Here is a 24,245-nt window from a genome sequence, read left to right as displayed (position 1 = left end):
ATCCATAAAGATCCAAACTTGGATCTATCCCTCCATTAATCAGCTGTCCAGTGGACATGTTGACATGCCCACCTCAAACGTTCCATTCTATGACGCAACGCGCATGCAAATAGCCTTATATACAGACTTCCTTTGTGGAGCCTTCTACACATGGTTGACGTTGATACCAACCTTCCAATGGCTGCAGCAATGGAGGATCTGAGTTGGGGTTCTACTGCTTCATGCACATAACAACAAATATTAGTCATCATAGCAGTTGGCTGTCCTTGGCTAGACCTCCTGAATGCTGAATGTGTGGTTAGGAATTGTTGCAAAAGTCTCTGAACCACAGAAGGATTCACATTTAGGCATTTGGCCACTTCTGTCTGACTTTGTCCTGCCTCTAGTCTCCCAACTGCTCTCCATCGCAGTTCTTTGGAAAATGATGCTGGGAGGTCATTGTTACAAATTGGCTATCCCAGATTTCTTATCTCAGTATCACAGCAAAATTTGCCTTACTCAGAAACATGCAATTTTGTACTCCTCACGAATGTCGCATTTCTATTGTAGCACCACTAATTTGCATATAAGTTTTACTCAGCAGTTCTTATTTGACAACATATCGAAATTTTATATGGATTGGCTTATTTTTGAACGAATTATCGCTATTCTTGTGATTTTTCCTTAATTTTTAGAAAGTAATGTACTACTGCTCTTCTATTGGTTAATATAAATTGTGGCAGTTTTACCATTCCCTGTCAAAGGATAAGACATCAATGCATTAGTCAGGCGAGCCTGTTTTGCCTATTTTAAAATGAAAATTGGTGATCAAGCTAAATCATGGGCCCCTCATAAAGTGTTCAAAAAATGTGTTGAAAGTTTATGAATGTGGATGAAGGGAACATGTTCTAAATTTCTATTTGGTATAACTATGATTTGGTGAGAGCCCAAAGATCACTCAAGTGATTGTAACTTTTGCATCATGAAAATGTCAGCATATAAGAAGAAAATCAAATGTAAAAGTAACTTAGTTTACGATTAGCTATATGCCCAGTGCCTTACTCAGGCTGAACTCCCAGCTGCCAGTTTTCAAGGAATTACCCTCTTTCGAAATACAGGAATATGATTCTGGTGAATACTGAAACTGACCCCAACAACAAAGCTTTTCAAATTAATATGATTCCGTTCATGAGAGATTTCACAAGCACGAGTTGAATGATTTGGCACGAGTGGGACTATCCAAAAAAAGCTTCCAAGCTGTAAGCATCAAGACTGTAGGAGAAAAACATGCTTAAAAAATGAGCTATCCTAGTTTCGATCAAGAGATAGTACATTTCTGTAATACTTTCAAAGTGCTGATGGATTTATGTATCACCATAACATGGTTTTATTTTTAGTGCTATATAAACTTTCAAAATATGTTCTAACAATTTTGCATATGTTACCAAGTCTCATAACTAATTTTCATCCTCTTTCAAATTACCTTCAATTGCAATGTGTGTTTTTGTATTAACATTCATTATCATCATCATCATATATGGACAGACAGCCCATTGTGGGCCAGTGCTTTCCTTTAAAGATTCTCCACGATGACTCTTTGGTTATCTTTGATTTCCTGTTTCTCTCATTAATTGTTAGAAAGTCCAACTTCACTGAATGAGCCCATCTCAGTGGCGTTCTCTGCTTTTAGTCTCTAGTGGATTTAAAAAGCAGTACTTTTGTTTTATAACATAGTACACTGTCATTTCACATTTGGATTTGTATTAACAGTGTTGCACATATTTACTTCTAACTGCTTCAGTATTCAAGATCTTGATCATTTATTATTCAAGATTCAATTACACAAATATTTGCATGTTCCATATTTAAATTTAAAAATCATTTTAATTGAAAATAAAGGCTAAATTTTAGAATTTCAGACACACGATAAGGAAATAATACCATACATTCAAAACACACTCTCACACATTTCCAAAACAAATATTCATTTAATGTACAAAATTATTAAGTAAAATATTCTTAATGAATTTTGTAAATTTGCATTACAAAAACTATAAAGAGATAACACTGCTTGATATTATTGTACGTGTGCTTGGAACATCAGTTTAAAAATTAAAATAAAGTATGTTAAATAACTATCATTTTATTTGGGTTGTGGCAAAGTACATGAGAGCTTTTTGCCTTTGTGGAGGATTTTCTAAGAATTGTTCATACTCATGTTTATACATGGAGTAAACCACAAAAAATGCTCTGTAGCCAAATCGTTTCCCAGGATTTGAACTTAACTTTGGTCAAATTACCAGTGTTCAAACATTTTACTACTTGGCTGCAACCAGATAATTTTGCTGATGCTATACAAATGAAATACTACTATACTATAACAAGTAACTATTTTCAAGGCTATAACTAGAACATACATTTGAATATCATTATTTAGTCCTTTAATCCCATTTTTCATACTTTGTAAATTTAAAGAAATGTTTCTGTTCACTTTACATATACAAATAAAGTACGTTATTTTGTATTACATGTAACTTATTATTTATGTTCCTAAATGCATCCAAAGTGCATATGCAAATTAAAAAAAGACTGGTCTTGCATTTTTATAATTATTTGCAAGGCAATGCTGTGGTTAGTAACTTTCTCAATAAGAAGGAGAGAAGTGTGGTAATTTATAGATAAGTTTTTCTGTAATTATTGTTATTTTTAATAATTAAACAAAACAAAATTCTTAAGATACTTTTATTTTTGCCTTTATTTTTCAAATTATTAGAACTGTCACATGATAAATATTTTTAATTAGGAATATAAATTAAACAGATGGTTTAAGCAAGGCATCCATTATTGCAAAGGCACGGTAACAATTAGGAAACAAAGGTTCAGATGAATCACAATAGGTGCAGTTTAAAAAGCACAAATTTAACATAAAATTTTTTGAAACATTTAATATTTTACAGAAAAATATCATTAAGTCAAATAACAAGAACTGAAGATGTGCATACCATAAAAATATACATACATAAATATTTAAAAAACATTTTGTCACATAATAACTTTAAACTACTGGAAAGAACAGTTAGGAATGATGTCATTAGTAAGTTTTTGAAATATTTATATAAATACTAATAAATATCAATTTTATCTATTTTCATTTTAACTATCTGAAACTATTTACTGAAAATATATATCTGAAATAATATTTAAAGTATTTTTGTGAAAATATTATTATAGAGAATAAATTTTAAAACAAAAATGCTGAGAGTAATCATTTTAAAATATTATAAATTATATATATATATCATATTTCCTGGTGTAAAGATGCACTTTTTCTTTCAAAATTGTAACTAAACACTGGAATGTATCGTAGGCAACAGTGGCAGTTGGACAAATGAAACCAAGAATAAAAAATTGTTGGCAACACATGCGAGGTGTATGTGTTAACTCTTAGAAAGCCAAGGCAAAGAATATGTATTGTTAAGAAGGGAAAACTTCTCCGCAACAGGGGTGGCTCTGTCTCAACGTAGAGGGAAACAGCTGCGCACGTGCGAAATATCTGTCACCAAAGCTCGAAAGTCACGTTTATCGAGTTCATAAAACAAATATCGTTTTAAATTTCTTTGAACTTTAAAGGAAAAGAAAAAAAATTTCTTTTTTACATATGTAAATTAATTAATGGATTAGTTATTTTGAGCAAAAACATTATGAAAATCTGAGTTTAAATTATCATAAAAAGTCAAAGAAGAATCATTTTGTCAAAGAACATTTCTTCTCAACATGTGCTCCTCAATTTCCTGACTCATCACAAAGAGGAAAATTCTCGCCGCCATGTTCCGTTGCCAATCCCTGGCGAATTTCCCCTCAGCTTTCCAGCAAACGGGTTTACATTAAGTCTATGGAACCTTTCCTTCTTTACATAGATGTTCTTTGGCCAATGCCTTCACCCACTTATTTCTTTAAAAAACCGACACGTGTGAAATTCCATTTCAAATTCACAATTTCTCTTCCCCCTGTTCATCAATAAAAAAAAGTGGTGTGAAAGTTTCAAATATTATTTATAGTTTCTAACAAAGGAGCTTCTCCGTGAGTGTATATTAAATCACCTTTAACCTATAGGTAACTAACAAAAGAAATACAAAAGAATCCTATTAGGATAAGACTGTAGCCACTAGTCGGTATGGTGGACAGGGAAGCTGACTGCGATACTGAAGGGTCTGGGTTCGAATCCCGGAGAAGGCATGGTTGTAACTGTTCGTCCTTGCATAGGAAAGGCAATGGTGGCCCACCTATTAGGTGCCTCCACAATAGACTACCACATCTGGCCTTGTATAGATTATGGACTGAGTTACATTTGTAATTGTTCACAATCTGCCATTGGAAAACAAAAAGGATAAGACTGTCTACAATAAAGTTGAATTGATATAAATCATTTGGGGAAACTCCAATTTAGGCTACTGCATATTTCAGAGGTTACCCAGATGAGGTCCAGCTAATGGATGGGAGTTCTGTCAATGATGACAAGTTGTATACTAAATGAACATTGATTTCAATAACTTTATGTAATATTTTCTTCTATTAAACTGCAATTCAGCAGACAAATAAAAACCAATCTGTCAACCAAATAAGTCTAGTTCCTCCCCCACCCCATTTTCATGTCCCAAAAATGAAGGTGCAGCTTATGCAAGAGGAAATACCATATATATATTATTATTAGAAACACAAGTTTCTACAAAGTTTAAAGCAACAGATAATACAGAATGATATGAACATGTTTTCATGTTATAATTTTTAGCCAGAAAACAATACCTACAATTTTTAACAATCAGTTACGGAATTGGCAAAATCTGAATATCATGTGAATATTAAATTTAATATAACATAGTAAAAAACTCCTTGTTACAGTTTATTAAAAGAAAATTTGTGTAACAATTTCATAAATTAAATTCTTTCTAGAATTTAGTTAAAGAAGTAATATCAGTCAGAAATTCATTATAAAAAGAGTGTCAATGTGTTCAAATATATATATATATCTTTCATTAACACAGTCAAACCATGTAAGAAATTACTTCAATCTTCTGGAAAATATTTTAATGTGATTCAAAAGTCAATTTTAGTATGATGGCACTTTAAAAAATTTATTTTTGAAAAAGACTGTGTAATGAAGATATTGAAATAAATAACTTGTGATGGTAGAGTATTTTAAAGAATATCAAAAAATATATATAATATAGATTAATTCAGAAAAATGTTTTCAAAACTTGTATTATGCATTTTACTAACCTCTCAGAGCTCCAAGACATGTGGCACAATATTAATATAATACTCAATAACCATTAGAGAGCTTGAAAATTCAGCTATAAAAATGCAGGTTCTTGAAATATTTTATAAACAGCAAAGAGGATCAGAAAGCAATGAATAAGAATCTGATAATATTGTCATAGCAAGAATCATATTTATATTTGGAAGATAAGGGTTTGATGTACTATACAATGTGACTAACCACATTCATGCGAATTTTATTCCTAAAAATGATTGCATTTCAATATTTATAATCTCAGAAATATAATAAGTCCTTAATTTTCACACAGGAATACATTTAGTATTAACTCACTGTTATTCACATCAAACTAATATCTGCTGAATTTGATAATACTTTCCTATTAAATTCTAGATTTTAAAAATTTGCATTTTTGGGTGATTAATACAAATGATATAATGTAACATACACTACTAATGATAACTATTTTTACAATAAGCATACTGGATTTCTTTTTCAGAATTTAAAAATCACACTTCCAATATACGCGAAAACATCTAAGTAGCAAATTTTTAAGGAGAAAATGACACCAAAATGCACAAATTTGTATCACACTTTCATTTTAACAGCTTATAAAATAGACTTGAGTGGTACTTCAGAAAAATATCAGCCAGCATCTATTCAAATTTAGGTCCTTGCTGGCAATATGCACTTGCATGAATTAAAAGTATTTTTTTTTTATGAGAGAAAACAAAGATTTTTTCACAAGCACTAATAACAAGAAAGTGAAAGCATTCTGAAATCATGAATAATAATAGCAAATGAAATTTCAAACTCCCAAGAAATGCCATTGGCACTTTTGCAATATTTTTAAAATATAAGAAAAGTCTAGATCGTTATTTTTCTAGTTTTCAAATTTTCTCTACTTCTTCACACAGAAGTGTTTCATTTTAAATGTTATAATATAAAATTTAATATAAAATGACTAATATATTTCATATTAGTACAGCTATAATATAACATTTAATAAATATTAAAAAAAAGCTCATTTTAAAATATATAAAACTAATTATGCATTAAAAATAAAATAATTCATATAATAATAAAATGTTAAAGCATTACAGAATTCAAAAACAGAAATGGGGGGAGGAGGTTAATGAATGAAATGAAATTTTTATTATTTTAAAGAAACCTAAAAATTTATCATTTAATTTATTTGAATCTAGACATATATGCTTACAGGCACCATTTAAAATTTACATTTTTTATACAAAAAAATTAATTAAGAATAAAAATTTCACCAAAGACGTTAAACATTTTAGGAGATATTACTTCATTTAACATACCTAGAATACATGCTATAAATTCTTTCACATCCATTGTCATTAATCCTTAGTGGCATAACTTCCTTTATCCAATCATGAGTTTTTTTGTCACTTGTTATATACATTAGCTTATAATTTTGAATATTTTGCTTTCTTATTTTCTTTCACAATGGTAAATATTAGCTTATAATATAAAATATTTTGTTTTCTTATTTTCTTTAACAATGTAAATATAATTTGAATCAGTGGAAATTTATGAAAACAGAGACTAAAATAAGTAATAAAACAAATTTAGCTAGTGAATGCTGTTTAATTACAGGTCTTTATAAACAGTTTCAAAAAGCGGTGGTGCCACTCGGAGGATTAAATATTTTCATATGCGGCAACATTATTAAATAAATAGTGTAAAGCTAGCAATAACTAAAAGCATAAAATACTAACCTGCTCTTTGACAAAATAGCTAAGACAGCATATTAAAAGATATTTATAGTAATAGTTTATAGTTTTATGAATAAGTGAAACATTATTTTTATAAAAATATATCAAATAAATCCCCTGTTAAAATTCTCTGACATATTTGACATTGAAATGAAATTAGTGTCCACTTACAGCTTACTCTATGACTATTTACTCAACGTATGGCAGTTCTTACTTTTAAATTAACTCTCTGAGTGGCATGACCACCTTTATCTGGTCACGAGATTTTTTCTGTCACTTTGTATACATTAGCGTATAATTTAAAATATTCTGCTTTTTTTCTTTATTTATGATGTAAATATCATTTTAATGAATGGAAGTGTATGAAATCAGAGACTAAAATACATAATTATATAAATAGAGGGTTAAATATGAATATTCTTTATTGTGGGTTTTAACTGAATGCACAAAGATCTGTAATAACTATAACCTAACACTTTTGTAAAAATCTTAGATACTCCTTGAAAATTAATATATACTAAAATTCTTGAAAAACATATTCTTGATAAATGTTTCAAAAATGTACTATTAGTAAATGTATTATACAAAAATGTTTTGATAATTTATAAATATTTTTACATAATCTGAAATACCACTCATTTAAGCATTGTAATAGCTACTGAAATAAAATATAATAAAACATTTTACACAGGTATGAATTTATCTTTAAACTATACAAGAATGTTCTAATAAAACTGCAACAAATCTTAACACAAGTGAGTAATTTAAATTGCATAATTTTTGTCAAATATCATATAAGATATAGTGTAGTAACTATCCTTTAATGAAGATAAGTTGACAAGAATAATTGAACACTATTTATATATTAACAATGTAACTGTGTAGTTACATTAACTATGTATCAATCAGACTATAACAAAAAATAATCAAAATATTTCTAGGTTTTTAAGTTTGTCTTGTGCAGTTGGAATAACGTATACTTGATGCATATTGAAATGTTTCTGAGACAAATTATGGGAGGAGAAAAATCAACATTAAATAAATCTTGAAATGAAATATTATTTAATATTACAAATAAAAAAATATTTTTCAACATACATAAAATTGTGATAGTAAATAATCAAGCCCATTTATCAAGCATGCTTATCACATTATATACTTTAATACACACTGAAAATTTTCACTGATAAATACAATGAAAACTTTAAAGTGTTATTTAACTGCACAAAGAATACAATATAGAAATATCAAAACTATTCTGTTACTATTAACATAATTAACAAGCCTTAGAATATACATAAATTAAAATGGCAAACACACAGATGATATATCAGTATATACATTAAAATGTAAAGAGAAAACAATCTCAATAAAGCAATCTGACTAGATTTATCATGATTATTTTATTTACAATATAGAATAAAATATGCAGAGTGCCTATAAAGCTTATAATTGAAACAGCTATACAATGTAATAATTAAAATATGGAACATCTGAAATGAAATATAAAGTATATTATTAAAGGAAGTATTCCTAAAAATATTTATGTACAAATAAATAATGGTCTTATGTACAAAATTTAAAGCAAAAACAAACAAATATTACATGCAAAACAAAATATAATTAACTGAATAATATAAACAATATCACAAATTTACAGAAATATCATTAGATGTATTTTAATAAAGGCACACATTTAAGATCAGGTGATACAAATTTGGAATAAACAAAAATATTTAACTATTTACAACATTATAAATAAACATATTTGCAGTTAGCAGTAATAAGAGAAAGACAATGTGCAATTTTCAATCTCAAATTAAACAGCTTTTTTCCTTGAAGGAGAGGTTGATTTATGATAATGGTATTAAGCACCTTCTACTACATAACTAACAATTTCATTTTCTAATATTCAATTAATATTTAGTTTATTTCTATCAAGTATTCAAATTGGCATTTAGTAAAAATAATTTATTCCTAAATACAGCAAACAAAAGATCTCTTTTTACTACACTAAAAAAATATTTTTAGAAATGACATTTCAGCTTGATTTACTGTACAATATTAATCATTCCAATAATAATAGTAATAACAATACTACATAAAGAAACTTAAAAAAATAATAATTTTTCAGACAGAATTTTAATGTAATCTCATATTATTATTCACGTGGCCATGCATCTCCCTTTAAATCATTTTTCACATTAATTAATCAAATATATGATCACACATGATAATTCTTAAGATTGCATAACTTTATTTGACACTCCAAGAACAATAATGACAAGATAAATAGTTTTAGGGTAAGAGGAATATATATTATCAATACTTTTAAATGTGATGATTGATTAAACAGATTACTATTCTGTAATAGCTACTGAAATACCACCTATTTACTTTGCTTAATTGTTTGGTACTTTAAAAACTATTAATTTTTAGAGATGACTATTTCATTGATGACTAATGAAACTGTATACACAGTTAAACATTACTTCTTATTCATATAGATGTGTGTGTATTAAATAAATGCTTTATTGGACATTAATTAAAATATTGTGATGATTGAACTTTATGTATTATTTATGTATGTATAAAATTAATATCATTTACTGTTAATCAAAATGGAGAATCCTCAAGCATAAAGATAAGCTAATCAGGAACTAAAATATTATACACTTTTGTGATTTGCCAAAAATCCATCTTTAAAAATGCTTTACATGATTATGAATTAAAATTGCATAGTTCTACATAAATATAAATAACGTTTTAATAGTTGCTATGATTATGATAGTTTATCTATTGGCAGTATTCATAAGTTTATTACTCATACAAAAATTTTATATGATGTGTATCTTCATAACCTATATCCTCTCCTGACACATTGCTCATACAAGGACAAAGGGAAAAAAGTTACTTTGAGGGATTATTAAATAAAAATTTATTTTTCACTGACAGATCACCAATCTCTATAATAACGCCCAATAGAATTTTCAAATTTTCATTAATTTTATCTGATCACAATGCTGTTGGCACATTTTTATATGATTTCGAAAAGCAAATCCCATATAATTATTAGGCAATAAAAAACAAATGCTTCTCATACATAAAGTAATGCTATGCATAAAAGTTAATACTACATCCTAAATTATAAATTTAAATTACATACACTGTTTTGCTCTTAAGTATATAGCACCTTATTGCACATACCATTGATTACATCTTTGCAAAATTATAGTAATTGAAATTAGTGTCTCACTAAGATAAATTATATACAAAATTATTTCAAACAATACTCCTTGACATAGTTAATTTCAGTACAGTATTTTTTTTTTTTTTTTTTTTTTTTTGAGAGCGAAGTGACATAGGCTTTAAAACTTAATAGAAAAATGGAATAAAGTTATATTATGAACCTCTTTTGTATCTCCAAAATAAATTCACTGTTGAACAATAATATATAAGTCATACTTGCTAACAACCAATAAACTACAAAGCATAGCTTTTGTGTATTTCTCAACCTCTGGCATCAAAAGTCAGTTTTTATTTATATTCAGATTATACTAATGTGCTCATCATATTCAATTTTAAGGAGAGATATCATGAGATGATCTGCTTAATTTTACACAGGAAAAGAATACCTTTTAGAAATTCATTCGCATATATGTCAATAATATAAACACTGATATTGTTAATCACAGCTCACAACAATCTTATATTATTTTCATCAAGTGTCCTCAAAATAAAAAAATTACACATTTTTGTGTAACTAAAAGTAAATAAATGCAAGACTTCTAGAAAGATTCTTCATTTATGACAGAAAAGGGAGGGAATTAAAAAGTAATTATTCAAAAATTTAATTATAATTCAGTTTTTTTAAATTATACATACAAATTAAATTTTATATGTAACTTTTCAATACATTTTTGAATGACAACATAATACTTACATATCTATAATAAAAAGGTATTTCACTTTATACGTTTTCATTCTATACAATGTTACCATAGCAAGAATTTCATACCCTGTAATACATTAGTATTTATATGATCATAAAAATTCAATATACAGTAGATACAACTTTTAATGTACTCCATTTCTAAGTAAAAAAAAAAAAAAAAAAAAAAAAAAATGATATTAATTAATGGCAGAAATTTTTTAATATGATAAAATTCAACACTTTCTTTAATGAAGAAGATATAGTTTTTTTTTTTTTTTTTTTTTTTTTTAAATTTTAAAAATAACTTAAAACTTACATGGACACTAGATTCACTAATCAGAATTCAAAATTACCTGACAGCACACATCACAAAAGAATTAATCACCGGTACTCTTCACACATAGATCACTTATACATATTTTATTTAAATTACCATAAATACCTGACATGACATTAACTTGCTAATTTGCTTAAAGTTGATTTAATAAAATATGGTATTGAGAAGCCTTTGATAATTATGAATAAAATTTCAGTTATTGTTATTAAATAATTCTTTTTATCAGAAGATTTAATTAAGTACAAAAAAATTTTAATCAATTCCAAATGATGTAGAAGTTTGTCTTTAAATATTCTTGTGGTGTTTGAAGAAAATACACATTTATGCATTTTAAATAAGTTTTCATTATTTAAAAATTAAAAAAAAAATGATAATTAAGAAACTATCATACTTCTTCAAGAATAGTTATTTACAGTACAAATATATTCCACATACATCCCCATAACTAAATGCTACTCATTATTTAATCACCTCCTCTTACTTGCAGTTTTCTAATTACAAATATAATAATTTTCAAAAAATAGTACTAAAAGTTTTTATTTAAATTCCTTATTTTGAAATTTTTTGCATTTAAAACATGAAATACATCAATATTTAAAATTAAATAAACAAATAATTAAATTACCATAAATAATAAAACCCTTTATTTCTTCAATTATGATTCATAACTCACTTTCTTTATACATTAGGATAATACTTCAATTTCTTTTCAAAAAATTTAATTAATTTTTTATTAAAATCTTATTATCGTTTTACAAGCATATAAATACACAAACATGTAAAAACAAAAAGAAATAATTAAAAAACTAAACAAAATGTTGAAAATCTAATTTTACTGCTTTTTGTATACACGATGTAAAGCAATTCATGCTGGTTAAAAATAAAATAAGTAGTATTTACTGTATATTGATTTATTAAAAAATATGTTTACAAATATGGAGATAAATACCTTAATAAAGATACTGAGGATATTTGAAATATTTTGTATTTTATACATTCATGCAGGCAAAAATGGTTTGCAAAAAGAGCAAATAACACCCAGAAGTATTTACATACTCCAGTTATGAGCAGGCACTAATGGTAAATTTTTGTCTGAAACTCTGATACACTACAGCAGGTAATTAGCTTAAGAGAGATGAATATTTCTTAACGAGGATACATATGGTCTTACACATTAAGTATGGGAGAAAATATTTTCCTACAATGGTCTACATAACCAACATACAAGTAAATCTATACCTTAGAAGTATTTAAACAAATGAACAAATAATTTTCATACATGAGGATATACTCTCTATTACTAATCTTTCTATTTATATACATTTTCCTTTTTTTTTATTTATATGAACAATATTAACACAGTTTTTAACAACTTTTAGCATTCAAAATAGTTACCTCTGTGCAGTTATTATGTATGAAGCACTTAGGTTCATGCAATTTCACTAAAAATATATTAGAATAAAACCGCAGCAGACAAGTTTTCAATTTATTTACATCTTGCTATGTAGAATGACATCATCCCCACAAAGTGTCTCCTACCAGCCCTTTTCCTTTGAAATGCATTTATTTGTCACTTAAACTTGCCCCCCCCCCAAAAAAAAAAAAAATGCTTTGTAACAAAACCACTTTATTTCAGGAACAAATTTAATTGGATGGAGGTATTCTCTGAGAGTGCATAATCTTGGTATTCTGAAAGAAAATATAAATTATTTTTTTAATAATAATTTATTTGTTATTAGGCATACATTTGACAATACAATAATGGGTATGAATATCCAAAAATAACTAAAATGATAATATTGCATGTGAGCATTTGGCAGTCATGAATGCACCATCAGATCTTACTAGCTTATGATTTCCAGTGGCTTCATTTTAAGCAGAATAATTTGCTTTGGGACTAATTAATTTATGACTATTTCTGCTTGCAGCATCCTGCAATTTTTGCACTGTGCAACCACAAAGAACAAAGATGCATAAGATTTTGTTTAAGATTGAAGAAAACTGCCGCTGAAACTACTGTTATGCTTTAAAAAAAGAAATAAAGAGTACAAATTGTTGATACTTTCAGATTATCTGCAACACCACCAAAAAGATACAAACTCGTTGGCGACATTGGAGAATATGCATAAACTTGCTGTCGACTTTGGAATGTGTAGTAACGACCAGGGCCATTCCTGGCAAGGTATGCATTGAATGGCCCACACGCCAAATGACAAATATTAGGAGTGCTAAATGCAGTCAGTATCCTGTAAAGTGGAAGCAACTTGTGCAAGGACAAATACATTATTCAATAATTTTTTTGTCACACGACAGTAAAAAAGGCCTTTTTTGTCCAAAGGCCAAATTTGGAATTTTGTTAATTCTGGACAAAGGCCTTTTTTAAAAGGCTTTCTTGTAAAGTTTAGAAAGGTTTCATTTCAAAAGACAGGAAACAGGAATGCATTTTCACTCTAATTTCAACTGGAATTGTAAAGATAACTACTGATCTTTTGAAGCCTTTTCCTTCAGATGGTCACCTTTATTAATTTTCGGTTAAGAGACTAGGAAGTATAAAGGAAATTTTACAAACTAACAATTTCAATATATTTTGCTGTTGAGAGAACATAGGCTGAACTAAATGAGTAATCCTGCATTTGTGTGAAATTATTCTTATCAAAATTAGCATTGTGAAACAACACATACAGTATTACAAATAAGTATGTATTAAAAATTAATATTTAGGCAACTACATTAAATATTTTTTTAACTAAATTATACTAATAGAAATGAACAAAATAACTGCATAATTCTGAAACTAGGATGTTGTCACACAGAGTGCTGACACCACATCACAATTGGACAGTTAAAAAAAAAAAATTTTTTTAATTTAATGTCTCCCACCTTCCCACTTGGAATTGAGTGATCGTATTAGCAGAAAGGTATCCAGAGCCCAGTATAAAAAAATGCAACTAGAAAAGGAAAATCTAAGCAGATCTTTCACAAAATTTTAACGCTTAATTGTTCTACTCCAAATTGATCGCCATCAAATGCTAAGCTTATTCCATAGCCATTGGTTATCGATGATCAGCAGCCATCCACTTCTTGGTGTGTATATTTCACTTAATTAAATAAATAATCCTATAAATTATTTGGGATTGCACATAGGCGTTTGTCCCCCAGGAACAGTTCTAGTAATGATAATGTAGTTAGCTTCAAATGAAGTTCTTTAATCCCTTAATTCTAGAGGTAAATCACATTCAAACAAATGATGAATCACCTTGACACACACATATATATTTTATTTATATTACTAATATACAGCTTCAAACCATAAGAATTATTAGACTATACCCTTTCGATTCTTAAGACTTAATACTTTTATAAATGCATTCGCCTTACCTTTATGGCTGTCTTTTGATTTCATCACAGAAATCAAAACTATTCTGAAGACAGAATGCCTGAAGTGGCATCTATCAATTAGTGATAACAATAAGAGAGAGAAACACTTGTTTGAGTACCCTTATGTCTATTTTAAAAATGCATCCAGTGCTGCCCAGTTTTTTTTTTAAACATTCATTAAAAAATAAAACATTACTTTAAGAAATTTGTTTGCACTGTTGTTCTTTCTTGCATACGCATGTACATGTACTGTCCCCCATGTAGATGGTCTACTTCCATTTAAAACGAAAGGAAACATGTATTTTCATAAACTTGGCATTACACACAAGCCATAATTATGATCATCCATGAAAAAAAGAAACTTCAACAGTTACTCTAAAGCAATAAAAATAAAAGATCGTAAACTGCACAGTTCCATTATGATTTGTTACAGCAAATTGATGAACTCAATGAAAAATGAAATATTTATTAATAAGACACCACTGAATTTCAAAAGTGCAAATACACATATACTCAACCACGTGTATGCTACATGCATACCAGAGTTACCACATAAATATTTTTTGATAGCATGGTGAGTTGCTACATTAATACTTTTTGGCTTTATGAGTGTTGCTGGATCAATACTGCTTTCTGACTTTTTAGTGTGTGTGTGTGTTGGGGTAGGCAGATAATAAGAAAGTACCAGGTGGCTTTTGCATCGTCAAAAGTGGCATCCACTGATGGTAAAAATGAGAAAACTACTGAAAATGTGTGACAGGGTATCAATAACGATTATCCCCCCCCAAAAGACCAGATTTGTAAAGAAAGTCTTTTCATGCAAAAATTTTTGGTCATGAACAATATGGCACTCATGTTACTTACTAAATCTTTAACCTATCAGTGTGGCTTTTTTCTGTAAGGTCTACTGGAAAGTTCTGTCTGATAATGTTATTTCAAGTTTTAACACATGCAAGTGTTCATTTAAAATACATATGGCTGTCTCTTTTTATCACAGCATTTATAAACATTTGCTCTTCTAAATTAACTGAAACAAAAGTGTCTCATATCATTATTAAGTGGGACATAGTTGTGCAAACATGGCTACTGGCAAAGTTCATTTTCAACACTGTATTTTGTATGAATTCCAACAAGGAAGGAATGCTACAGAAGCATGTTGAAATATAGTGATAGTTTTTGGTGGTTTGAAAAATCTGAAACGGGTGATTTCAGCCTTGACAACAAGCCATGCTGTGGGAGGCCACTTTGATTGATGATCAACTATCAGGTTATGAACTATAGCATATACAATTCTAACACCTAGTACTTGATTGTGAAACTGATCACTAAATTTACATTTTACTCAATATGGCATACTCAATTTAATATGGCACCTATGCACCAATAGTGCACAAGAACATCCCCTGGCTCTCAGCTGGAAATCAAATAAGACCATCACACCCAGACTGCTCTGGAAAGACTAGCAAGTGGCCACCTTAAATGTCTTTCATTTGACAGTGGCAGAAAAATCTATGACACTTGTATGAAATGCTGTGAACATCCAGCTTCACCAGATCACATTCTGAGTTGCATCGGACTTTTTAAGGGGGACTTAACATTTGATCCTCTTATTATTAGATTTTTTGACGGTCAACAACCTTCTAGAGCTGATCTGACATATGTCAGATCTTTCGAGGAAACGCAACAACAACAACATTTATTAAAGGTGCGTTAACCTCTGTCCAAAAGCATATTTTAATATTATACTTCCACACAAACTTTTATAATAATCTGGCACAACAGTACTCTTTATAATACTGATCTGTATGGCAGTATCAATGGCAGCATTTAATACTTCATTATCACATTCTGCTTGCACCACAATTAAAGAATAAAAATTACTATTAATTTTGCCAAACCTATACTTCAAATTATTGAAGCATCAATTCTAATATTTGCTGCTTGTAAATGATTTTTTTGTTTTACTGCATTATTTATTGACATCCAAATTTTGCTTTTCAGAATTACAAAATATGTGTGATGAGGTTAACTGCATAATTTACAACAAATCTTTATTCTGCAATCTTTCACTATATGCCAACATTTGTAACACTGGCCCTGTCCTTTTAATTTTTCTCTTTTCAAGCCAATGTCAATATCTGAACTATTTCCTGCTTTGTGTGTTAATGAATCACAAAATAAATATGTTTCAGACACAAACAAGTGAAAGGCTTTTCACTAGTCAGTTGTTTATATTTGCACTGCTGCTGATAACAATCTGCATCTGTTTGTGATGGCTTGTTGGGGCTAAACCGTAAACTTTTGACTTTATATAGCCATTCTGTTGTCTTCATTAAATATTTTTTCTTTCTCTTGAGATTGCAAAACTTATTTATATCAAAACATCTTATTTTTATTCATATGATTATATTATAATCCTAAATTTGTTGGAATTATCCTAGATAAAGCTGAAATCAACATATTGTTGTAAGTTTCAGGATTAATGTTTAAAGAAGAAAGTCTTTGAACCTGGATTTCTGCAGTGTCATATAATTTTCTTAATTTAAAAATGTAATCTGTTTGGTATACAGGAGAGAGATTTAGGAATTTTTGCATATGTGCATTTATGATAACATAGAGTCTTCCAAATCTAGTATTTAAAAATTGTATAGCTGCATTGTAATTCCCTTCAGTTATTGAAAATCCTTCTGTAACAGTGGTAGCAGTTACACTTAAGTGGGATTTTATATAATTAAATTTTTCTACTTTCAAAAAGGTAATATTTTCATATATTGCAATTTTGAATGAATACAAAAACTTATCCATTGACTGACATCACCATAAAATTTAGTAATTTCTAATTTAGGAAAGCAAACTTGATGATTTTCATTCTTGTATTTAGTTGACCTAATATCTGAGTCTGTTTTCTGTTGTTCCAGACTGGATTTTAAATATCTATTTATTCTAGATTTAGGAATAATTATTTTATCCTTGTAACTAATAGAACTTTCAATTTCTATTTCAAGTTTCTTTTCCCCACCTATCAAAGATTAAACTTCCTCATCTAAATTACATAGTTCTTTTTAAATTAATGCTGCTAAAGAATGTTTTAGTAAATTTTCAGCATCAATATTATTTCTTATATCATTTTTTACTTTGTTTATGATGTTAGCTATTGATGTTTTGAAAACACCACCCTTTTTAATAAGGATTTTTATTTTATCCATTTTACTATTAACAATGTAAAGCTTTTACCTTTAGAAGTCTTTGTACACTTTACAATTCAAAGGTAAAGCTAATTCAATTCTTTTCCCCCTTCATGCTGTATAGAAGTTGATGTTTCATATTTTTCTTTTACCTTAGGATACCATAATTTTGTTTCATTTTTCTAACACTGTCATGACCAATGGTTCTGGATTCTTTTCATCCCTTATTTGGCATCATTCATAAACTTTTTAACATAAACTTTGTATCTTTTTATATGTTTTTATTCACAGTAACACAACACAATAGCTATATTTTTGCATACATCACTCCCAGACCTCTCGTTAAGATTTTCTGTTGTTCTTAAACCATTCACTGCATCCTGCATAACCCGTTTTCTGCATCTTGCTGCTTTTTGCTTTTTTGCCTCTTGCTGCTGGTGTCTTCCCTATCCATACAGGGTGCCAATGCCTCATAAGGCTGGGGATGTTCAATAGGAAGGACACTTTGCTCCATCATGATAATGCCAGACCATATGCTACTTTGGTGACTTATAACAAAATCACAGAGCTAGGCTGTGAAATTCTGCTGCACCTACCATACTCCCGAGACCTAGCAGCTTTTGATTATCACTTATTTCTCTCCTTTCCAAAATTTTCTGAGGGGAAAAATTCAAAACTGAAGCTGATGCCAGCTAAACACTATCGCCTCTAAGGACAAGAAAATTTTAAAAAATGATATCGACAAATTACCAATACACTAGCAAGACACTGATCAGAAGTAACAACGGAAATTATACTCTATGATAAATATTACTAAAGGTATGAACAATATATTATTTTCTTTCTCTACCCAAACAGATACAATTTTCCAACAGACTTTATAAGGTATTTCTCCCACCTTTTTGGTGTAGTGGTCAGCATGTTCAACGCAAATTCGAGAGGTCCATGGTGCGAGTCTTGGCGAGGGCATTGCTCATTGTTCATAACTTGTGCTACAAAATAAACCTAATGACTCTACAGCGGCACTTGAACTAAAAGTGTTGGTGGATAATGATTCTCCGCCACCAAGATTTGGATCCCCTAATCCCCAGTCGCCCTGGAGTATATAAGATATTTCTCTTGCCTTTTTGGTGTAGTGGTCAGTACACTTAATGCGAATTCGAGAGGTCTATATTCAAGTCCCGGCGAGGGTATTGCTAATTTTTCATCTCTTCTGATTCAAAGAAAAAAAACATGCACGCCTGAATAATATCAAGAATTTCAGAACTGTTACCATATTTCTAGTAGTGGGAAAAGTGTACTAATACTGTACAGAACACTTTGAAGAGAACTGAAATACATAAGTGTTCATGTATTCATAAATAATATTCCACTGTTAAATTGGAATAAAATATATAAAAATGATATATTTTCATAAAAAAATTTGGGGTGCACTCTCATAAATAAGATATTAAGTAACAAAACTAATCCATTTATGAGTACCAATAATTAAAAAAATCCAGACGGTCAAGTAAGCAAATGGATAAAACAATAACAGGAATATGACATAGAAATTCGACATCCCAAAAGAACTCTATATGGAAATACTCATACACTTTCAAGAAGACCTTGCGCTGAGAGCAAATACCGTTTAAAAGCTAAAAATATGACTTTGAGTTTCTAGTGATCAGGTAAATCAATAAACGCTCCATAACATGTGTTACTAATCCCCGGAACAATTCCAAGAAGTGCCTCATTATATTTAAGAATTACAGCAAACAAAAATGGTTATAAAACTGTTGGCTCTTCTTTCTGTTTAATTAAGCCTTTAATGTATGTAAATTCAGAGTTCTTCAGAGAAAGAGAGAAAGGATAACTGTTAAAAATAAAATGATCATGTCATCAGATGGTGTGATTAACGGTCGTCTGAATTCTTTGCCCAGCAGGCCTTGCGGCAAATGTTTATGTAAATAAGACTTTAGAATTGGGGTGTAACATTTTCTTGGCTTACTAGGCTACTTTTTTATTTCCTGTTCTTGGATTAATTACACATTAATGTTAATCTCAGGTTAATTACTTGTTTTTGAATTAATTACGCTTGGAATTTTCAGTCTAATATGCTTTGTGTCATGTGAATAAAAATCAGGAAAAACTAGACAACATGATCTTCATTCAAGAATCTCGTTTAATTTTCTAGTGATGATATTGTGATTTTTTCATGGTGCCGAAATCCTGAGAAGGCTCTTTGGATTATATCTTTCGGATTGCACTAGGCTAAAATTTGAAAACTTGGATTTCAGGTACTGTAACTTTGTAATTTAATAGTTTCTTTATCACTTGAATTGTTATTATTTTCAATTTGGTTTCGTGTATAAAATGGAAACTCTTGATAAGTTGAAATCCAAGAGGAAAGTGATTAGAAATGCTTCCACGAAATTAATTAATAGAATTGAATCTTATCTTGATAGTCTGGATATTCATAAAGATAAAAATGTTCAGGAGAATTTGTCAGAATTTTTGTTAAGTCTGGAAGAAAAACAGAATGAACTTCGAACTTTAAATTTGAAAATCGAAGACCTAATTCAAGATAGTACAATATTCGAAACGGAAGTTCAAAGTTCACTCGAGTATAATGAATCTATAAATAATATTAAATTCAAAATCAAAACAAACTTTAAAAGATATGCAAGCGAAGATTTTTAAATCTCCTCAAAATGTTAATGTTTGTAATACGAATATTCGCAATACATCATCTTCTATAAATTATTTGCCTAAATTATGTATACCCACCTTTAATGGCGATTCTAGTTTATTTCAAGAATTCTTTAATAGTTTCTCAAATGCAATTGACTCTAATGAGTCATTAAGTAATGTTGACAAGTTCATATACCTAAAATCTTTTCCTTTGGGTGAAATTTAACAAAATTGTCTCGGGATTTGCCCTCACGAACGAAAATTATAAATCCTATTTGGATTTGTTAAAGGAGCGATATGGTAAACAAGAACACTTGATTAGTTGTTTCATGAATAAATTATTAGAAATTGAACCAGTTAAGTTTTCTTCAAATCTCCTTGCACTTCGAAAATTGTATGAAGTAAGTGAAATTAGTATAAGAAATTAAAACTCTATAGGAATTGCATCCGGAAATTACGCTCATCTGCTAATACCAATTTTGTTAAAACAATTATCTCAGGATTTAGTAATAGAATTTTATCGCAAGAAAGATCCTAAAAATTCTAGTGATATAAATCAGCTAATGAATTTTATCAAACTTGAAATTGAATGTATGGAAGCTGCAAGAACTGTTTTTGGTCTTTCTTTAAAGACACGGGAGCCTTTAAAAGGAAAGGATCACTTTCAACTTCAGGCTAGATTTAAAATCAATATTCCAACATCAGCTGCATTAAATACGGTAGTGAAGACGTGCAACTTTTGTAATTCTAATTCTCATTCCAGATTAAAGAGCAAAATATTCACCGATGAACAAAAGCGATACAAACTAAAAAAAAGAGGGACGTTTTTATAGATGTTTGGTCAACAAACATTTAATTTTGCAATGTAAGGTAAAAATAGAACCTTGTGAAATTTGTCGGAGTTTACAGCATAATTCATTATTCTGCCCCACAACAAGGAATAAACATACATTGGAAATTAAACTGTCAGTAAAGGTCGAACTTATTCAAAGTTCTGATAAACAAGCTGTGATTTCTTCTGTATTTAAGTCACAAAACTATGTACAAAATTACACTACTTTACTTCAGACTGCTTGGGTACAAGTGGAAAATAATTCTAAATGGTTAAGTGCATTGATGTTATTTGATTTGGGCTTGCATTGAAGTCATTTATTCGAAAAGATTTAGTAAGCGCTTTAAATGTGCAACTCTTAAAGAAAGAAAGGCTTTTAGTTTATACTTTCGCAAAACATAACCCTAATGAGAAGGATTTTGAAGTCAATAATATAACTCTTAAAAGGAAATATCTTCCTTATTCTAGCATAGATATTCAAGCTTTAGTAACTGATGAAATCAGTGGAGTTCATATGTATTCTAATATAAAAAAATGAATTATTAAAAGATTTAACTCCATATGGCTATGAAATTTCTGAAGCATTACGAAATAACAGACCAGTCCAGATAATCTTAGGTCCTGATTTTTTGTATTCGACGCTAATCGGGGAAGTTAAAAAAATAAATAAAAACTTATATATTCAACAGACATTATTTGGTGATACTATCACAGGGCAAATTCCAGAAAATCGTCTGCATAATTCTACTTCCTGTTTGAAGATTGCATGTACTTTGGTAGAAAAATGATTTGAAATGTTTCTGGATTTCTCAATCCTATTTTCTTGAGAACGGAAAAGAGAAAATCTCGGATAATATTACAGAATTCAAAACACAGTTATGGTTTATAAATGGAAGGTACGAGTCACCACTTTTACGGGAGTCTGAGATTTTATGAGAAAATTTGTCTAGTAATTTAGAAATCCCGACAAAAAGATTTGCTGCATTACAAAAGAAGTTTAAGGCTGATGAGTTATTATTTGAGATATATAATGCAGTTATGAAGGAACACCTAAATGACGGGGGTTATTAATTTGTGCAACAATAGTTGTTTCACTGGATATGTAATGCCTCATAGAGAAGTTTTCAGGGAAGATTCTTCTAATACTAAAACTACGGTAGTTTATGATGCCAGTAGTAAACAAGGAAATTGTAATATTCTTAATGAATGTCTCCTTCCTGGAAAGAATTTAAATGCTAATCTTTTAAATATTATTTTGAAGTTTAGAGAACATAAAACTGGATTCCGTGGAGATAGCGCACGGGCATTCCTTTAAATTCTAGTCATAAGAGATGATAGAAATTATTTATGTTTCCTGTATTATAAAAACTGTGACAAAACCCAACCCATAACCATGTATCATTTTAATAGACATTGTTTTGGCGTCACTTGTTCCCCTTACATTTTGACTGCAACAATTAAAACTAATATTAATACTTACTAGAATACACACCCTCTTGTATATGAAATGTTGAATAGTTCTATTTTTGTGGATGATCTTTTTCATGGAAGTTCCACTGTTTAAGAAGCTTATGAGTTAACTTGTGACGCTTTTTTGATTTTAAAGGATGCAAACATTAATATGAGAAAATTTGACACTAAAGAACTGAAAGATTTACAGAAGAATTCTAATTGATTAATCGAAATAAATTAATATTCTGATTCACATTTGGAACTCAGTTGGAATAATATTGAAGACACATTAAGTCTAGACCAGGGGTGGCCAACCTGCGGTTCTTTGAAGGATTATTTGTGCCTCTCAATAAATGTACCATTTTTGTGTTATTATATTTTTAAAAATTATTATTATTCCGTATGTGTTTCAAAATGTCTTTTAAATTACAGACAACAAATATGAAAGACTAAGTGAAACGTAGTAACAAATTTCATTTTCGTCCATCGTCTCTTGATTTTTTTCTGAATCCATTTGAAATTAACATAATTCAAGGTGAGTTTTCCATTTCCAATATAATTATGACCCAAAAAGCATCTGGATAATTAGAATTAATAGAGATGCAAGAAGATCAAGCTCTACAATTAAAATATAAATCGACGCCGATTACTGGATTTTGGAAATTGGTACCAGAATCGAAGTATCCTGATTTAAAAAATCTGATGTGTACACCACATGACTTCCTTGTACGGAATATTAAATTATACGCATTTTTTCTTGCATTTCATTTAAACTTATTGGATTAAATTAAATCTACTTCGCCGACAGCACATAAACCACAATAGAATAAATGCATTCTTTAAAATTCACTCTAGTATTTGTTTACCATAGCGACACTCTGGTGCTAGATTCACTTAAGAGTATTAATAATTATATAACAGTTAACTTATATAATAATTATATAACAGAAAAAAGCTAACTGTTATATAATCCAATAATTAAATAACAGTAAACGTATATATTTCGTTCATATTATAACTCATAATGCACAAAATTTATATCATTTAAAGAATAGAATTATCTAACTGTTGCCACATGTTCTATTCAAATACTATAATAAAGCTAGAATGATGTATAAAAGAAATTAAGCAAACAAAACAAAAAAGAAACAGTTTTTCACAGACGATTGAGTATTTCTCATATAATTAATTCAGTTCTCACTTTGCGAGAAGGCAAAAATACATAAAAACTCAAAATATCTATACTGAAAATTACGAAGTAAATCTCAAACAGTTATTTCCTCGAAAAAATTCCAGAAAGAATTAAGCATGATTTAATTCGCAATAATAATGAATGCGTTATCTTTGTTGTTGCGAAGCTAAGTTTCTCTAGATCGGCAACAAATCCACTAGTCTCCTGTTTCAAATGTAAACATCAATGGACGCCAATGAAAACAGGCTTAGCGGCAATTAAACAAC

At 29.1% G+C, this 24,245-nt stretch overlaps 1 protein-coding gene across 1 annotated transcript in view; it reads right to left on the bottom strand.

Annotated features, from left to right (window-relative positions):
* Positions 1 to 2,716: 2,716 nt before the first annotated feature.
* The window catches only part of LOC118181437 (zinc finger-containing ubiquitin peptidase 1-like), a 51,143-nt gene continuing 29,614 nt past the window's right edge, over positions 2,717 to 24,245 (bottom strand). Inside the window, exon 8 of the mRNA XM_035350585.2 lies at positions 2,717 to 12,956. Coding sequence (XP_035206476.1) covers positions 12,912 to 12,956 — 45 coding nt within the window. The 3' untranslated portion in view covers positions 2,717 to 12,911. The remainder of the gene's footprint in view (positions 12,957 to 24,245) is intronic.

The sequence above is a fragment of the Stegodyphus dumicola genome, chromosome 11 (assembly GCF_044657685.1).
Source record: "Stegodyphus dumicola isolate Sdum_Otavi_A_Nest chromosome 11, ASM4465768v1".
In the NCBI taxonomy this organism is placed as follows: domain Eukaryota; kingdom Metazoa; phylum Arthropoda; class Arachnida; order Araneae; family Eresidae; genus Stegodyphus; species Stegodyphus dumicola.
Note: the sequence above shows the minus strand (reverse complement) of the source record. Positions and strands in the feature narration are given on the sequence as shown.